Source organism: Amblyraja radiata, chromosome 1 (assembly GCF_010909765.2).
Source record: "Amblyraja radiata isolate CabotCenter1 chromosome 1, sAmbRad1.1.pri, whole genome shotgun sequence".
Taxonomy (NCBI): domain Eukaryota; kingdom Metazoa; phylum Chordata; class Chondrichthyes; order Rajiformes; family Rajidae; genus Amblyraja; species Amblyraja radiata.
Genome location: NC_045956.1, coordinates 63364254 through 63383931, shown reverse-complemented (window position 1 = coordinate 63383931; position 19678 = coordinate 63364254). Strand labels below are relative to the sequence as shown.

Below are 19678 nucleotides of genomic sequence, written 5' to 3'. Positions count from 1 at the left end.
CATTAAATTGCAAAAATATATTTTCCGAATACATCCAAGATGGTTATTTTCAATCCATTAAGTCAAAATGTTTTTCTTTATTGGCAGATTTCAATGTGAAAGATGAAGTCGTTTGCATTCTTTACTCTCAACCAATAATAGATGCCAATAAATTAGATTGCCTAGTATCTGTTTTAGTGGTACTACAACTTTTAACTACATCCAAAGTAGATTGTACTGGAGATCACTGTCGGTGAAATCACGTTAGGCATGAAATGGGACCAAGCGCTTCAGTGTGCAGTTAACATTAATGCTTGAAGAAGGGTCCCGACCCAAAACATTGCCTATTCATGTCCTCCAGAGATGCTGCATGACCCACTGAGTTATTCCAGCACTTTGTGTTTTACTCAAGATTCACCACTTGTGGTTCCATGTCTCTCTATTTAAGTGCTTTTTATGTTTTCTCATAGCAGAAAAGTCACAGAAGAATAAGGAGCGCGTTTGTTGTTTATTTTGCCTTTTAAAGGTTACTCTGCTGACACCAGGCAAACTGCATGGATTATTTCAAAAGTCTATAGAGTGTATAAAATGAAGAGGCAATGCTTTCTCCAGGATTCAGCTGGTGAGATACTGGAAGCCCCAGAAATGGCAGCAAACAATTACCATAAATATATTTTACCCAATTGTTAGCCACTTGAGATGGTCAGAAACCTCAGGGCAGGAGGCAAAGACATGCCCATTTATTCAAAGTCTTCACAAAGATGCCACATCCTATTTGTACCTATGTGATGAGCATTATATTTGGAATGCTGTCATCACTAAGCTACATCAAATGCTGCTCCGACCTGCTCTTGTGCCTGAACTGCTCTCTCCACGGAGTTCACGGTGACCTGGGCCCTCAATACCCACATCACGGGATCTCTACAAGTGCCAAAGAAGCTCTCTGCAATGTCTCCCAGTTTCCTATTCACTTAATTGACAGAGCGATTATCCAAACACATGAGGCATATGATTTCAGTGAGGAATAGTTTCATCTCAGATGCAAGGATTTGCAGGCACTGACCACTTTCTTGTGCCCATAAAGGGTCCATTAACCCCAAACCTTTTATGAATAAGAAGGGTTTCCATGACATCAAAGTGCAGGTGGTTGTACAGCACAAGAATATCCTCATGGTGAATGCCACGTTACTGAGATATATCCACCATCCAGAAGGAAAACACACCGCTGGACATTTTTGACTGCTGGCACTAGCTGGAAGGATGAGTCCTGGAGGTCAAGGAATATTCTTAATTCTTCAGTCTGAAGAAGGGTCTCGACCCGAAACGTCGCCCACTCCTTTTCTCCATAGATGCTGCCTCACCCGCTGAGTTTCTCCAGCATTTTTATCTATTTTCTTAATTTCACCAGTTAGTGATCCAATTACAGCAGTTGCAAACAAACACTCCAAGAGCAATGAAATGATTAGATAGCAACAGCTACATTGCTGGATGCTTGAGGGAACCTGCATTGTTTCCATTTGTGATGGGATTGGAGCACATGGCAATCAGATGGGGGAGATATATTCCTGCTGTATAGTGTAACTTGCAGGCTGCCAGAGGTAGTGCGGCAAGATCTACAACCTGAAGAGCATGGTGGAGTCGGGGAGCAACAGGAGAAGGAGGAGGAAGAGAGAAAGAGTTACTAGGAGTTGTCCTTGCTGAGCGTCCATTACCTCATCACTCAGCTCAGTGGAAAAGGCAATACTGGCTGCACAGGACCTCTCAAGAAGGACTCTTTGATACCACACTCAGCCACATAGAGCGCAGATTTCAATGGGTTTTCTGCGGGATCTCCAGTTTCCTCCCACACTCCAAAGGCGTCCAGGTTTGTAGGTTAATTGGCTTGGTATAATTGAGATACAGCATTGAAACAGGTGCATTGGCCCACCAAGTTCATGGCAACCATCGATCACCCATTCACACTAGTTCTATGTTATTCCACTTTCTCATCAACTTCTTCATCAACAGAGACCAATTAACCCACAAACTTGCACATCTTTTAGTTTAGTTTAGTTTACTTTAATTTAATTTATTTATCATTGTCACATGTACCGAGGTAGTGAAAAGCTTTTTGTTGCATGCTACCCAGTCTGCAAAAAGACTATACATGATTACAGTCAAGCCGTCCACAATGTTACAGATACGGGATAAAGGGTATAACATTTATATAAAGTACAATAAAGTCTGATTAAAGATAGTTCGAAGGTCTCCAATGAGGTAGATGGGAGGCCAGGATTGCTCTCTTGCTGGTGAGAGGATGGTTCGGTCGCCTGATCAGAGCTGGGAAGAAACTGTCCCTGAATCTGGAGGTATGCAGTTTCAAACTTCTGTGCCTCTTGTCTGATGGGAGAGGGGAGAAGAGGGAGTGACTAGGGTGAGACTGGTCCTTGATTATGTCAAGGCAGCATGAAGTGTAGATGGAGTAAAGGAAGGGAGAGTTCATGATGGTCTGTCTATGTCCACATCTCTCTGTAATTTCTTGCAATCTTCGATGAAGCTGTCCCCAAAACTATGTTGTGATATATCCCAATAAAATGCTTTCTAAGGCACAACTAGTGGGTGTTGTTGGGGACATGTCAAACTTCCTAAACTTTCTGAGTAGAAGCATTGGTGAGCTTTCTTGGCCATTGTCTCGATGTGGCTGGTCCAGGACAAATTGCTGGTGATATTTATTCCTAAGAAATTGAATCTTTTAACCATCTCTACTTCGGTGCCCTTAACTGGGGTGTGGGTACCGCTTCACTTCCTGATTTTGAGGGAGATTGGGATGTGGGAGCACCTCGAGAACACCCATGCAGTCACAGGGAGAACATGCAAACTCCACACAGACAACACCCGAGGTTGGGATGAAAGCTGGGTCTCTGGTGCTTTGAGGCAGCAGCTCCACTGTGACATTGTGTCACCTATTTGTGATACAACTGAGAAATTGTAATTTATTTAATAGCCCTCTTCCCATAAAAGTGATATAACATGTTCTGATTTACACAACCAAATTCTGGAGTATTTTAATTTAAAAAATGAATGCAAAGGGTAATACTTTAGCGTGGGAAAGTTAATGTGTTTGCAATAAATAAATCATTATCCTAAGAAAAATAGCCTTTACAGCCTTCACAGAATATTATAATTTGATTAAATACATGGAGTTAGGTGCAATAACAGGAAATGAGTCATCATGTTTTTCAAATAATGACCATCTAAGGATATGAAATATAATAACAGAATGCTGGAAATATTGAGCAGGAGACAAATAGTTACCATTTCAGCTTGATGACCTTTTATCATAAATGAGAAAATTTAGAAATTAAGTGCCTTAGGCTACACAGAAGGGCAGCATTGGCAAGAACAAAGGGAATATCTGTCTCAGTGGAGAATGAATATGTGTGATTTATGAGAGGATTAATTGCAAATAAACTGTTCAGAGGAGCTGGAAACAGGAGATTGCGAAACATAAAACAAAGAAAAGATGAAAACGGAAGAATAGAAATGTTGGAATCGTGAGATACAATTTAGGTACTGGAAATCTACATACTATACAAAGTCTCTCATCTTGTTTCAATGTGTGTGTGTTTGTGTGTCTGTCAGTGTGATTGTATTTTCACCAAAACGGTACACGGTAGCGCTAACATTTTTGCAGAATCTTACTCAGCTTTCTCCCATAGTCGGTCCGATCAACCTTCCTTCAGATTTGATGTTACATTTCACAAGTTATTGATATTTAAAGGTTTAAAAAAGCCAACTTTAACAAGATTTTTACTGTTAAAATCCTTCCTGCCAGCTTCCACCAAACTTCGATACAAAGTTGCAATACAGGAACACTCTGTGCTTCCACCAACTTTTCACCTGAATAGGATATCATAGTCCTCCACCCGACATTTGCAACAATGTTGCCATCATACAACACTTACTCCAGCTCCTGGCAGGACAGGAGGGGGAGGGGGAATTAGTATTGCAATTGGGGAAGTGCAATTGCAAATTTTTTTAAAGTCCAGTGCTGGGGGAGGCAGGGGAGTTCTGGAATCTTACGTTGGGCAAGTTCAAGTTCAAGTTCAAGTGAGTTTTATTGTCATGTGTCCCTGTATAGGACAATGAAATTCTTGCTTTGCTTAAGCACACAGAAAATAGTAGGCATTTACTACAAACAGATAAATGTGTCCATATACCATGATATAAATATATACACACATGAATAAATAAACTGGTAGTGCAAATAACAGAAAGTGGTTGCTAATAATCAGAGTTTTGTTCGAGCCAGGTTTAATAGCCTGATGGCTGAGGGGAAGTAGCTATTCCTGAACCTGGTTGTTGCAGTCTTCAGGCTCCTGTACCTTCTACCTGAAGGTAGCTGGGAGATGAGTGTGTGGCCAGGATGGTGTGGGTCTTTGATGATACTGCCAGCCTTTTTGAGGCAGCGACTGCGATAAATCCCCTCTATGGAAGGAAGGTCAGAGCCGATGATGGACTGGGCAGTGTTTACTACTTTTTGTAGTCTTTTCCTCTCCAGGGCGCTCAAATTGCCGAACCAAGCCACGATGCAACCGGTCAGCATGCTCTCGACTGTGCACCTGTAGAAGTTAGAGAGAGTCTTCCTTGACAATCCGACTCTCCGTAATCTTCTCAGGAAGTAGAGGCGCTGATGAGCTTTTTTGATAATTGCGTTAGTGTTCTCGGACCAGGAAAGATCTTCAGAGATGTGCACGCCCAGGAATTTGAAGTTCTTGACCCTTTCAACCATCGACCCGTTGATATAAATGGGGCTGTGGGTCCCCCTCCTACTCCTTCCAAAGTCCACAATCAGTTCCTTGGTTTTGCTGGTGTTGAGGGCCAGGTTATTGCGCTGGCACCATATGGACAGTTGCTCGATCTCTCTTCTGTACTCTGACTCATTCCCATCAGTGATACGCCCCACAATAGTGGTGTCGTCAGCGAACTTGATGATGGAGTTCGCACTGTGGTTCGCTACGCAGTCATGGGTATAGAGTGAGTACAGCAGGGGGCTGAGCACGCAGCCTTGAGGTGCTCCCGTGCTGATTGTTATTGAGGCTGACACATTTCCACCAATAAGAACAGACTGTGGTCTGTGGACGAGGAAGTCGAGGATCCAGTTGCAGAGGGATGCGCAGAGACCCAGTTCTGCGAGTTTGGTAACCAGTTTGGAGGGGATGATTGTGTTAAATGCCGAGCTGTAATCAATGAATAACAGCCTGACATATGAGGTTTTTGTTGTCCAAGTGGTCCAGTGCGGAGTGGAGGGCCAGCGAGATCGCATCCACCGTTGATCTGTTGTGGTGGTACGCGAACTGCAGTGGGTCCAGGTTTTTGTAGATGTAGGAGTTGATTTGCTCCATGATCAACCTCTCAAAGCACTTCATCACCACCGGCGTTAGTGCCACTGGTCGATAGTCATTGAGGCATGTCACCTTACTCTTCTTGGGCACCGGTATAATTGATGCCCTATTAAAGCAGGTGGGGACCTCAGACCTCAGAAGTGAGAGGTTGAAAATGTCCGTAAAAACTCCCGCCAGTTGGTCCACACAGGTTTTTAGAACACGGCCGGGTATACCATCAGGTCCAGGTGCTTTTCGGGGGTTCACCCCTCTGAAGGATTTCCTGACATCAGCCTCTGTGACTGAGACTGAAATGCCATCACAGCGAATGGGGGATCGGGAAGGCACATCAGTATTCTCCCTGTCAAAGCGTGCGTTGAGTTGGGGAACCATGCCTCCCGTGAGGGCTACAGGTTAGTGGTGCAATATTGCTTTGAGTTGGGCGATCAAGCCTCCCATGTGACAATGACCCAACGTGTCCCAGTCTAGTATTAATATTAAATAAAAACAGAATGCAATAAAAAGGAACTGCAGATGCTGGTTTATACCAAATATAGACACAAAATGTTGAAGTAAATCAGTGGGTCAGGCAGCATCTCTGGAGAAAATGGATATGTGACGTTCGGGTCCCAACCCAAAATGTCACCTATCCATTTTCTCCAGAGATGCTGCGTGATTTGCTGAGCTACTCCAACATTTTGTGTTTAAATAAAAACAGAATCCTGCTACCACTCAGTTGGTCAGGTAGCATCTCTGGTGATGCTTTACAAAAAGATGTATGTTCTCTTTTTTTCTAAATGTAGCAAGAATATTGACTTCATTATGACTCACTGTTTCAATGCCCACCCTTGTTTCAAAAAGTACAAACCATTTCAACATATTTCATATATCCTCTACCACCCCCCTTTAATCCAACAGGATTGTTACCTTCATCCATCCCATTCAATATTTCATTCAGCTCTTCCTCAGTATATTCACACTGATGCTCCTTCCACGTCTCTCCAGTTTCACTGCGCAGCACCACCAGCTCTCGTTCCTTCCCACGTACGGCTGCAAAATGTGGAATCTCCACAATCACAGGCCTGAAATATCAGGGGTTAGAAGTGAGATAAATGGGGAAACAGACCAATATCAATATGTCTCATGCCACGTCACCATTTTAAATATAGTCTGTAACAATGTGAACTATTGTTCATTTTCCAGCATGGATACAAGATAATCAGATGGAATCTGTTAAAGTACTAGCGCAGTATTTGCCAGTGTCCGGTTACATCCATCAGGCTTTAACACCAACAGAAATGCATTTCATTATTCAAAATGAAGTACCTGAAAATGAAAGCCCATTTTTTAGTTTTTGATTTCACACTTTTTCCCTCAGGAAGAATCTATCCATTTAGGAAGCTGCACTCAAACATTGAAATATTTAGTCATTGGAATTTTATCCTTCAGATAAACAGAAGTTTTCATTCAAATATGTCAGACATATTAGCTGAAGTTCGACCACCAAAATACCACCAGGGGCTCTGAACGATTGACAGCCCCGCCAACAGCCCCGTCTGTTTTTCGTTTTTTTTTTTTTTTTTAGTGCGTTTTATAAGTTTGTGTAAATGTTCTCTGGTTTGTTTTATGTGGGGGGAGGGGGACGGAGAGGGGGTCGGGGGAAACTTTTTTCCAGTTTCTTACCTTGCCGGAGATGCAATTACTTTCCGGATCGTGTCTCCGGTCGCTCTGCAGCCTACCATCGATGGAGCTGAAGGCCTCCTTGGACTGACCTTGAGCGCACACCCGGGGCGTAGACATAACATCGGAGTTGATCCCTTGCCTGAGATCACTCCAACTGCGGCCTGCGGACTTTACTATCGAGCTCGCAGTCTCGGAAGAGGCCTAGTCGGGAGCTCCAACGATGCAGAGGTTCGACCAGCCCCGACGCGGGGTTCGATCGCCGGCGGGGAGGAGCTGACATCCCCCCGATGCAGGAGCTGATCGCCCCCAATACAGAGGGCCCGCCGCCGGCCACAGGAGTCAAGATCGTCCCGTCAACGGAGGGCTCAAGGCCCCCAAGAGAGCAAACAGGGGAAGAGATTGAACTTTTCTTTTCGCCTTCCATCACAGTGAGGAATGTGGAGGAGTCACTATGGTGGATGTTTATGTTAAAATGTGTTTTGTGTGTTCTGTTGCTTTTTATTTGTGATTGACTGATTTGGCAAATGAAATTACTCGTATGTTGCAAAACATACTTGGCTAATAAAGTATTATTGTGATTGTGATTATGATTGTGATGAAAAGTGGATGGATTGGAATTTCGCCAGAAACGCAACAGGAAATTGAAAACAAAACTCAATTCCCATAAGTCCGGAAGTGGCGGCGCTGCCTTGCAGCTGCGGCTCGCCTGCAGTCCGTTTGTCTTTTCTTTTTTTGTTTTCTTTTGTCCCGTTTTTACAGTTTATTTCGGTTTATTTAGTTGTGTATGTGTGGGGGGGTGGGTGTAACATGTTTTTTGACTCTTCCTTCGGGGGGGATGCAACCTTTCTTGCCGTATCCCCCGTCTCCGTGTCCGTCTGCGCTGAGGCCTATCGTGGAGCTGGCGGCCTCCAACTGCGACCGACCTCGAGGCTTCAGAGGCAGAGCCAGGACTTACCAACAGGAGGCTGGCCGTCTTCGGGGCTGTGGTTGCGGTTTGGCCCAACTTCCGACCCGACTTTGGAGCCTCGGAGGCTCGGCCGTGGGTCAGTGGACGACATCGTTGGTGACCTGTTTTTCTGGAGCTCCCGCAACTACAGCTGCGTCCGCTGGACTTGAGGGCGGCAGCTTCGGCAGCTTCGACCGCCCCGGGCCGCGGAGTTTGAACCGGCCCGTTTTGCGGAGCGGATTCAGCCGCGGGACTTGCACACCATCACCCGGCGGGGTCGCAACATCGGAGGCCTGGATTGCCTCGGCGCAGAGGGAGAGCAAGGAGGGAAGAGACAATGACTTTGGGACTTTAAACTGTGTTGAGTGTTTGTTTTGTTATTTATTCTATGTTATGACTGCAGGCTAAACCATTTCGTTGCACTGAGAAGTGCAATGACAATAAAATTGAATCCAATCCAATCCAATCCAATAACTTAAATATTAGAACAAGTTTGCTGATGGGATTGATTTTAATCACAAATGGCTAACTTTCCCAAGCCTCAGGAAAGAGCAGAAGAAAAACAACTCGGAGAGCAGAATCCACCTTCCATGAAAAGATTGCTGTTGAATCGGGAGCAGCATAGAAACATAGACATAGAAACATAGGCCATTCGGCCCTTCGAGCCTGCACCGCCATTCAATATGATCATGGCTGATCATCCAACTCCAACAGTTCCTGTACCTGCTTTCTCTTCATACTCCCTGATCCCTTTAGCCACAAGGGCCACATCTAACTCCCTCTTAAATATAGCCAATGAATTGGCCTCAACTACATTCTGTGACAGAGAATTCCAGAGATTCACCACTCTCTGTGTAAAAAATGTTTTTCTCATCACAGTCCTAAAAGATTTCCCCTTTATCCTTAAACTGTGACCCCTTGTTCTGGACTTCCCCAACATCGGGAACAATCTTGTACGTTTCTATAAGATCCCCCCTCAATCTTCTAAATTCTAGCGAGTACAAGCCAAGTCTATCCAGTATTTCTTCATATGAAAGTCCTGACATCCCAGGAATCCGTCTGGTGAACTGTACTCCCTCTATGGCAAGAATGTCCTTCTTCAGATTAGGAGACCAAAACTGTACGCAATACTCCAGGTGTGGTCTCACCAAGACCCTGTACAACTGCAGGAAAACCTCCCTGCTCCTATACGCAAATCCTTTTGCTATGAACGATAAACCGTAATCAAGCCTTCTGCAATTTGTCTGCGCTACCAGATCTATAACCATCAGGTAACATTATTCATTATTGACTCTCCTCCCAAACCCCAATCAACCATACTTGCCTCCTTCTCCAACTACATATAGATTTAGCTTAAGGTTTAGATTAGCATTAATATTGACATGTGTAATGGTTCGCTTTGCATGATATCCAAAACTTCAGATATACCATACATGAATATAATCAAATTTAGCTCTGGTACAATAGATGGAGCAAAGCGGAAGATACAGAATGCAGAATATAGTTCTCAGCATTGTAACGCTTCAGTCCAATTGCCCAATGTCTAAGGTCCAATGTCCACCTTGGAGTAAGGACCAACTTACCACCCCGTTCCAACCCTCCATCACAAACCCAATTGATCGTTAACTAACTTTCTAGCTGCTTATCTGACCATCTAGCTGCCCGCCCTTCTAGACCACTGTTGGAATATTGCCAGACCTGCATTATAGCTAGTAATGCCTGCACACAATACTCCAGTGTCTGGACTTCCTGCAAGACCACATGCAGTCAGCTCTCCCAATCCCTGCGCATAATCAGAGCCACAACCATCATCTGATTAGCATCGGACCCCCTGATCGAAATTTAACTTACCCTCCTACTACCATCTGTTGCTCGACTTCACCAAGACCGAAGTCAAACACCAGCCATGCCGACCACCATCCAGTTCACTTCCAACCACTACCTGTTTATTCAACCTGGCACCAAGGAACATCCCAGTATGAAAGGGAAAATATTCCTTCACAATCACAATCCTCTCCTCTCTCTGATCATTCCCAGCCCTCTTATCTATCAATATATTTAGGTAGTAGAAACGAAGAACTGCAGATACTGGTTAATACACAAAAGGACACAAAGTGCTGGAGTAACTGGTCAGTCAACATCTCTGGACAACATAAATAGGTGATGTTTTGGGTTGAGATCCTTCTTCAGAATGCCACCCAGCCCTCTAATTCACCTGGACTATCACAGACACCTCCCTCCCCTTTCTTGATCCCTCGATCTCCATCATAGGGGACAGGCTATTGACAGACGCCTACTATAACGCTACTGACTCCCCCTTTTATCTAGACTACACTTCCTCCCACCTTGCCTCTTGCAAAGATGCTACTCTCAATTACTCCATCACCACTGTATCTGCTCAAAAATAAAACTTTCTATTCTAGGACATCAAGATGTCGTCTTTCTTTAGTAAATGTGGGTTCCCCTCTTCTGTCATAGATGGTTCACTCAACCACGTCTCCTCTGTCCCATAGTTCTGCTTTTGCTCCTCCTTCCCTCAAAGTGATCCCACCACTAATCCCATCTTTCCATCTCCAACCCTGTCCGCCTTCTGTAGAGACCGCTCCCTCCGTAACTCCTTGGTTCACTCATCCCTTCCCACCCAACCCACCCCTTCCCTAGGTACTTTCCCCTGCAACCACAGGAGATGTGTAACACCTGTATATCGCCTCCTTTGCCTCCATCCAGGGAGATTCCCTTCCGGGTGAAATAGAGGTTCACATGCACCTCTTCTAACCTCATCTACTGTTCACAATGTGGCCTCCTGTACATCGGCAAGACAAAGCTTAGACTTGCGTAGACTACTAATTCGGATGGATGATAACTATTTTACTCCCCTTGCCATTCCCACACTGACCTTTCTATCCTAGGCCTCCTCCATTGCTGGAGTGAGGCCAAGCGTAAACTGGTGGAACACCACCTCATATTCCACTTGGGTAGCTTACAGCCCAACAGTATGAATATTGATTCAATTTTAGGTAACCTCTCTCAAATCCTCACAACTCCTCCCCTTCTTCCCCAAACCCTCTCCTCTTTATTCCCCTCTCCATTCCTCCCTGCCCCGAGGCCCATCTGGCCTCCCACCTATCTCAACCTATTGCCTGACAAGCTTTGTCCTGCCTCTTCCCTGTTCATCCTTTCTTCTCCGCTACCTACAATCAGTCTGGGGAAAGGTCTTGAGCTGAGCGTAAAGGTCTGAAGAAGGGTCTCAACCCGCCTATCCATGTTCTCCAGAGATGCTACCTGACCCACTGCAGCATATGTGTCCTTTTTTCTATTCAGGCAGATTTGAGCCAAGCAAAGCACATATTCATAGTCATACAGCATGGAAACAGGTCCTTCAGCCAACTTGCCCACACCGACCAAATTATGATGCTGTCAAACGGATCTCATCTGCCTGTACACGATTCATACATATATCTCTGTTCCCTACCCTTTCGTGTGCTCATCTAAAAGAATCTTAAACTCTAAAGGGCCTGTCCCATTTGGGCGTCATTTGTGCGCCACGAAGATGGTGCGTGAAGATATTGTACATCCCAAAATCCTGGGGCGTCGCACGCGACCGTGCGTCACTGCTTACGTCACCACGCACTATGCGCGCGTAATGCGCACCATGCTCGTCTTGACGCGTAAATGATGTCGCGTAAATTACTCGCAAATGACGCCAAAGTGGGACAGGCCCTTAACCCTAATGCAATCTGTTCCAGGCCCCCACCACTCTCTTGTGTAAAAAAACTAGCCCAGCACATCTCCATTAAACTTTCCTCATCTCAGCTATGTCTTCTATTGTTGGACATTTCCACTCTGGGGAAAAGGTTCTGACATTCTACCCTGTTTGTGCCTTTCATAATGTTATATACGTCTATCGTCTCCCCTTTTCATGCCACTTTTCATTTCACTACACATCTCGTATGTGTATGTGATGAATTGACTTGACTTGAACATCGGACATTCCACAGTAAACAATCCATGTTTATCTAACCACTCCTTGTAGCTGAAACTCCCTAATCTAGGCAGCTTTTCGTAAACCTCCTCTGCACCTTTTCCAAAGCCTCCACATCCTTCCTGTAATGGGACGATCAGAAAGGCACACAATACTCCACATGCGGCCCAAAACAAAGTATTATAGAGCTGCATCATGACTTCCTGACTCATGCTCAATGCCCCGAGCAATTAAGTCAAGCATACCAACGTCTTCTTCACCACCCAATCTACTTGTGCTGCCACCTTCAGGGAGCTATGAACTTGGACTCCAAGATCCCTCTGCACTTCAATATTGTTAAGGGTCTTCCCTTACATTCAGCCTCCCAAAGTGCAACACCTCACACTTGCTCGGGGTATACTCCATCTGCCATTTCTTCACCCATTTCTGCAGCTGGTCAATATCGCACTGCATCTTCTGACAGCATTCCTCACTGTCTGCAATTCCTCCAATTTTAGTGTTGTCAGAAAACCTACTCACCAGTCCATCTACATTGACACCCAAGTCATGTACATGTATTACAAACAGCAGAGGAACGCCACTCCAGTGGCATTTACTTGTTTATTTGTAGAATACAGTATCCATTCTTTTGCAATAATTTGGATGGAACAAAAATATAACTATGGATTGACGTAAATTAATTAGGGCTGCTTCCTAACCCAGTAATAATGCTGCCTGCATGCATTGAGGCACGTATACATTTATACAGAATAACAAGCAAAGAAACATTCTTCAGTAAATTAAACTCTCTGCAGCATCCTTTCTGATATCCAGAAAGATATACATCTTGCTTCCCTTTTGTTGGTGGAACCAGCTCTCTACTTAATTAGTTTAACATGATTCATAGTCAAAAAGCTGCTGTAAAATATGATAATCAAATTATGCTGCAGGTATGGAACTATAAAACTCCAAGTCTCTCATTTTATTGTGTAAAAACCAATCACATTGAACTCGTGTTACTGGGCATAGTGCGCAGAATGGCAGTGCTAAGGAATGGAACAACAGAATTGACAAATAAGTCTCCAAAGATTGATAGGAGTAGTCAGAATACAGGAGAATTAATTGACAAGGTCATGAGGATTATTGGTGATTTGGAAAACAATAATGGAGGAAAATGTGACATTTTCCAAATGATTGCAGCAAAATAAAAAAACCAGTGGAAAATATTTTAGGAAATAAAAATGAAAATTTAAATAGTAATGTATGGGTAATATAATCAATTAGACCCTATTACTATCATGGCATATGTTAAATATTGTCATTGCTTATCTTTATCCCAGTTGCCTTATCTTAATCAGCAATTCAACATTTGATTAACATTTAATGTTGCAAATAAAGGAAAGGAAAAAAGCAGGAATTACAGGACAGAAACTAATAGTAAAAGACAATTAGGACCACGCTGTATATAAATAGGCAAGATACTGGTTTGACATTCAATTATGGGATTCAAAAAGTTAAGCTCTATCGAGACACAGAACTTAACTATTTTAAATCCTTACAGGATCCTCGCCTATAGATAGGTAACAAGACACAAGCACTTCAGCACATTTGTATTACATCCTTATAAAAAAGACCGCTTTCATTTTCCAATTCACTTTGTTACAGACTACAATTTAATACACAGTTTAACAAGGATCGGAAAATATGAGCGAACATTTATAATGTTCATCGACACATGAGGAATTAACAAAAGGAATGGATGGGAAGGAGAGCAACATGGGGATTTTCTTGCTGTGCTGAACATGTACATTCCCAGCAATGACAACATTCACAACACCAAGCCACAAAACATCACACATTTACATTTAGCAAATATGATATATGTAAAACATATAAGGGAGAAAGATGGTAGGGTATAAAATAAGTGTAAGGAATGCTGTAAAAGGTTGCAAGGAATAAGCAAGGAGGCATCCAGTAAATTCTTCACTGAACATTTTGTTTGTCTCTCCTACCCAAGGAATTTGGTTCCTGATGGCCCAAGCTGCAGGATTCGGCTAACCAAGCTTTCTCCCTCATTTAGAGGGGGAGGAGAATTAGGAAGATGCAGTTTACTGATTAAATCCAAAGCAGCAGAGGAAGAGAGAAGATGAAAATGATAAAACCAACACATATTCACTTTTGTTCCTGATTGTTTTTTTGTTAGTCACAACTTTATTGGTTGCTAAAATCTAAGTTATAAAAATGCAATGAATTAATTTATTTTCAGTTTCTTCAGGGATTTTATAAGAGACTGGTCAAAAGGTTTATTGCTTAGTAAGAGATGACCAGTTATTGTTTATAATCATTCAATTATTACATGTGACTCTGAGGAGTTAAAACAGCCAACTGGAAATTTATTCAGCAATTGCCTACTGGGAAATTAGTGAAAACTATGAGTAATCACAAAAGGTAAATTATTCCTCCTTTAGTTTCCCGATGTCTGACAATCTACTTCATTCTTAGCTTATTGAAGTCTGCACTTCATTGCAGTGGGCATGATTTTTTTAGACATCACTGTTCCATTATAAGTAAGGTCTGTCAGAGAGTAGGCCAGAAGCATGTGGGCAGATATTAGATTAGGAAGTAAAATGCAATGATCAATTCTTTTCCACTTCAATGTTAGTACAAATGTCCACATGCAAAACTATTATCATTTTGATTTGATAGACTATTCATTCATTAATGTTTATGTAGCTTTCCATAGTAATTAGAAGGTGATTCCCTGTTTAAATAAGTAGTTTTACTAATTGATTGAGTTGCTTGGACCTAGTTAAACTCTCAGTCTTAAATTCGCAGTTTTTATTTAATATGATCTTTATGTTGGTAATACTAATAAAACTTATAACAACATTTAGAAGTTATTTGAACTTTGAGGGATATGGGCCAAACGTGGCCAAATGGGACCAGCGTAGATGGAGCATCTTGGTCAGCATGGACACAATGAATCAAATGGTCTGTTTGCATGCTGTATGACTAATCAGGATTTAAATCCATTTACTAGGCAGTCCCATTCATTGCAGTGGAGAGAGAAAGGATTACAAGGACAAGACGTGAAGATGGGAAGGTGGGGTTGTTAATCAAAATGAGAATTTAATGGCTGCTTTTGAATGTCTAAATTCTGATGTTCCCATATGCTAATATAAAATTTGTAACATTTAGCCTCAATGACATATTAAAAAGTTATTTTACTTACTATAATTTAGAATTTTTCCTTTTTACAAAATAACCTGCTAATAACTTTGTGGGCCACCATTTATGATATTTTTTATGTATTTTGTTTACTTTGTATGAACAATTCACATTTCACACTTTGCCAAGTTTAAAAGTAAAGTACCAAAAGTGCATAATGTACTTCTTGTAATTAACACAAACTACCATAATATCACACTACCCAGGTCTACAGACAAGCACATTCTTGCATATCAACAGGCTGGCCCAAAGCATATGACATGTACTGACAAAGTAATCTTTTAATTCTCAATAGAATAATGTATCTTTAAATTTATCAAAATTACTTAAATGCTAATTGTTTTAAAACAAAACAGGCAATTTTAAATAAAGCAAAAGATAAATTTGGTGGCACGTGTAATTTGCAAATTGAGGAACTTACCCAAGGAACTGAGCACCTGATGGTCCAACTTCAATTAACCTGCTGGCATGACCCTCTCCTTCCACCATAGGAGGCATTGTGGCCAGTCTGTGACGTTTAACCAGGCGGCAAGTGACACGGGTTGGAGCTGTGCATTTCCGAGGGGGAATGATAATGCGAAGTCCGTTATGGCGACAGCCTCGCATAGATCCTCCCCGAGCATCCACCATGAAACTAACCAGAAAGCTGGAATAAACACAAAGACGTTGTCATCCACTTCATAATCAGAGATTATCGTTTAGGTTTGTAGCGCGGGATGTGCAGCATTTACGTGTGGCAGAATACAGATGGTGAAAAGAAACAGCAACTCAACCTATAGCAAAAAGGAATATATGTAGGCATAACGTTACAGAGTTGTGGCAGATTCAAAGGTGCCACCTGAATGGACTCTGCTGGAGTTGATTCTCTTAGTTTTAGTTTAGTGATACAGCGTGGAAACAGGCTGTTCGGTCCACCGAGTCCACACCGACTCGCACGCTAGCACTATCCTACACACACTAGGGACAATTTACAATTATACCAAGGCAAATAACCTACAAACCTGTATGTCTTTGGAGTGTGGGAGGAAACCGTTGATCCTGGAGAAAACCCACGCAGGTCATGGGGAGAACATACAGACTCCGTACAGACAAGCACCCGTAGGATTGAACCCGGGTCTCTGCCGCTGTAAGGCAGCAACTCTACCACTGTGCCACCGTACCACTTTCTATTTGGTAGACCAGGTAACATTTCCAATAGTGGTTATGGAGTCATGCAGCACAGAAACAGGTATTTTGGCTCAACTTGTCCATAATGACCAAGGTGCTCCATCTAAGCAAATACCATTTGGTTCATATATCTCTCCAAATATGTCCTATCCATGTACCAAGGACAGCAGGTGGAAACGTTGTCTGGTCAGACAGAAATAAATTTAGTAAAGGCTGTGCTAGCCAGATTAGGATCAATCTCAGTGTTAACCTTTATACCATGTTATATAAATGTCACAGGTGCATTAGCAGTTTCTTCTGGGCAATACTGCCAAATATTAAAGGATTTCCTGACATACTTATACTAACCAAAACATGAGAGCTATTTTTGTTTCATAGTTTTACCAGGAAGATTAAATAAAATCAGTAATAGGACAAAATCTTCTTAATTGACTTGCTTTATACATTTACCTGAGTTTCAGATTATTCAGGCTTATCTTAACATATGGACTAATTACCTAATACCACAGAATATCTTCAAAATTGTCGAAAAATGAAGTGAAAAGCACAAAACAATATGACTGTCTTTCCATATTTTAAGACATTTTAAATGGAGTTTGAATAAGATTGTACATTTTTTCTGATGTTATCCATCAAATATCAATGTAATCGTTAGAAATATGGCATTATTTTGTGTTTGGAGTTCCTGCAGTACTTTGTACAGGTTTATTTTAAATACAGTGCATCAATCCCTGGGCAAGAAAACACAATGACTGAATCACCAAGGCAAATGTCCACAAATTGCTGGAATAACTCAGTGGGTTAGGCAGCATCTCTGGAGGACAGGAATAGGCACCATTTTGGGTCGAGACCCTTCTTCTGACCGAATATAGCGTAGGTCAGAAAGCTGGAAGAGAGGAGGGGGGAAGAACAAAACCAGGCAAGTGATAGGTGGAGTGTTTAAGAAGGAACTGGCAGATGCTGGAAAATCGAAGTGATAGGTGGATCCAGGTAAGGAAGATTTGATCAGCAGACTTTATTGGGGAAAGGCCAGAAATGAAAAGACAAAAGCCTGTGACCCTAGGGGGAATGCCGGTGGTGCAGGAATGGCAGGTGTTTCTGTGAGTCATTCAGAAGAGGCAGGATCTTTTCATTCCAGAGAGGAAGAAACGTACCAACGGGAGAAGGAGACGACCATGTCTGACAAGAGAAGTCAAAAACAGCACAAAAGCAAAAGAGAAGGCATATAGTATGCAGATTAGTGGGAAGCTGGAGGATTTCGAAGCTATTAAAAACCAACAGAAGGCAACTGAAAAAGGACTAAGGAGAAAGAAAAGATGAAATATGAAGGCAAGCCAGCCAATAATATACATGAGGATACCAAACGCTTTTTCAGTTATATAAATAGTAAAGGAGGACTGCAGGAAAATGAAGCTGGAGAAGTAATAATGGGGGACAAAGAAATGGCAGATGAACTGTATAATGGAAGACACCAGCGACATGCCAGAAATTCAGGAGAGTCAGGCAGAAGTGACTGCAGTCACTATTATTAAGCAGAAGGCCTTTGGGAAGCGAAAAGGTCTGAATTTGGATAAGTCACCTGGATCAGATGGACTACACCCCAGAAAGAGGTAGCTGCAGAGATTGTAGACACATTACTAGCGATAACATAGAGCCTGGACATAAACATAGAGCAGTTACACCACAAGATCAGGCCCTTCAGCCCACAATTGGTGAACTGAACATGATGCCATTAAACTGATCTTATCTCCCTGTACATGATCCATATCTCTCTATTCCCTGCACTTCCATGTGCCCATCTAAAAGTCTATTAAAGGCCACTGTCGTATCTGCCTCCACTTCCATCCCAGACAATGCTTTCCAGGCCCCTGTTATTTTGTGTAAAAAAACTTGCCCCGTATGTCTCCATTAAACCTTTCCCCTCTCACCTTATAACTATGCCCTCTAGTATTGGACATATCCACCCAGGGAAAAGAGATTCTGATTGTCCACTCTATCTATGCCTCTCATAACTTTTGTATACTTCTATCAAGTTTCCCTTCAACCTCTGACATCCCAGAGAAAACAATCCAAGTTTAATCCAACCTCTCTCTCTGTAGCTGATGCCCTCTAATCCAGGCAGCATTCTGGAAACCTCTTCTACACCCTCTCCAAAGCCTCCACATCTGGATGAGATTTTTGGGGTACTTGGAAGAACATGATAAAACAAGTTGAAGTCAGAGTGGTTTTGTTAAGGGGAGATCTTTGCCTGACAAACTTGTTGGAATTCTTTGAGGATAGACAAAGGAGAGTCAGGAGATTTTGTTTACTTGGATTTTCAGAAGGCATTTGATAAGGTACTGCACATAAGGTTGCTCAACATGATAGAAGCCTATGGTATTACAGGCAAGGTAACAACATAGATAGAAGATTGGCTGACTGGTAGAAGACAAAGAGCGGAAATAAAAGCCGTCTTTTGTGGTTTACTAATGGTGGCTAGTTGCGTTCCGTAGGGGTGGTGTTTTAGTTGTCTTATCTTGTCTTGGTTTCTTGGTCCTCCAAAATATTCCAAATGGAATTTAAACTGGAGGTGGTTAAGGGAAGGCTTAACTTAGAGATGTAGCATGGAAGCAGGCCCTTCAGCCTACTGGGCCCCAGTGAGACCACATCTGGTGTATTGTGTGCTGTTTTGGTCCCCAAATTTGAGGACGAACATTCTTGCTATTGAGGGAGTTGGTTCACAAGGTTAATTCCCGGGATGGCGGGACTGTCATATGTTGAGAAAATGGAGCGGCTGGAATTGTATAATGTATACTCTGGAATTTAGAAGGATGAGAGGGTATCTTATTGAAACATATAAGATTATTAAGGGTTTGGACACGCTAGAGGCAGGAAATGTTGGGGGAGTCCAGAACCAGGAGCCACAGTTTAAGAATAAGGAGTAAGCCATTTAGAACGGAGATGAGGAAACACTTTTTCACACAGAGAGTTGTGAGTCTGTGGAATTCTCTGCCTCAGAGGGTGGTGGAGGCCGGTTCTCTGGATACTTTCAAGAAAGAGCTAGATTGGGCTCTTAAAGAGGATATGGGGATATGGGGAGAAGGCAGGAACGCGGTACTGATTGTGGATGATCAGCCATGATCACATTGAATGGCGATGCTAGCTCGAAGGGCCGAATGGCCCACTCATGCACCTATTGTCTATTGTCCATGCCTCAGGTATACTGTTCACTGGTGATCTACTGGGTTCTATGGTATCCCACTTTCTTACCCTTTCCCTACACAAAAGGGGCAAATTTTGACAGATGCCAAACAAGCCCGCACGTCTTTGGGATGGGGGAGGAAACCAGAACACCTAGAGAAAACCTATTTG

The 19678-nt window shown here is 42.7% G+C and overlaps 1 protein-coding gene across 39 annotated transcripts in view; it reads right to left on the bottom strand.

Annotated features, from left to right (window-relative positions):
• The window catches only part of ank2 (ankyrin 2), a 524159-nt gene that overhangs the window by 86983 nt on the left and 417498 nt on the right, over positions 1-19678 (bottom strand). For 29 of the 39 annotated variants that reach the window (XM_033023003.1, XM_033022993.1, XM_033023145.1 and 26 more), the window contains 3 exons: positions 15582-15806; positions 13945-14043; positions 6270-6424 (listed from right to left, as the gene is read on the bottom strand). In XM_033023003.1, the coding sequence (XP_032878894.1) occupies positions 6270-6424; positions 13945-14043; positions 15582-15806 (479 nt within the window). The remainder of the gene's footprint in view (positions 1-6269; positions 6425-13944; positions 14044-15581; positions 15807-19678) is intronic. The other 10 variants (XM_033023113.1, XM_033023163.1, XM_033023171.1 and 7 more) reach the window with 1 other exon arrangement.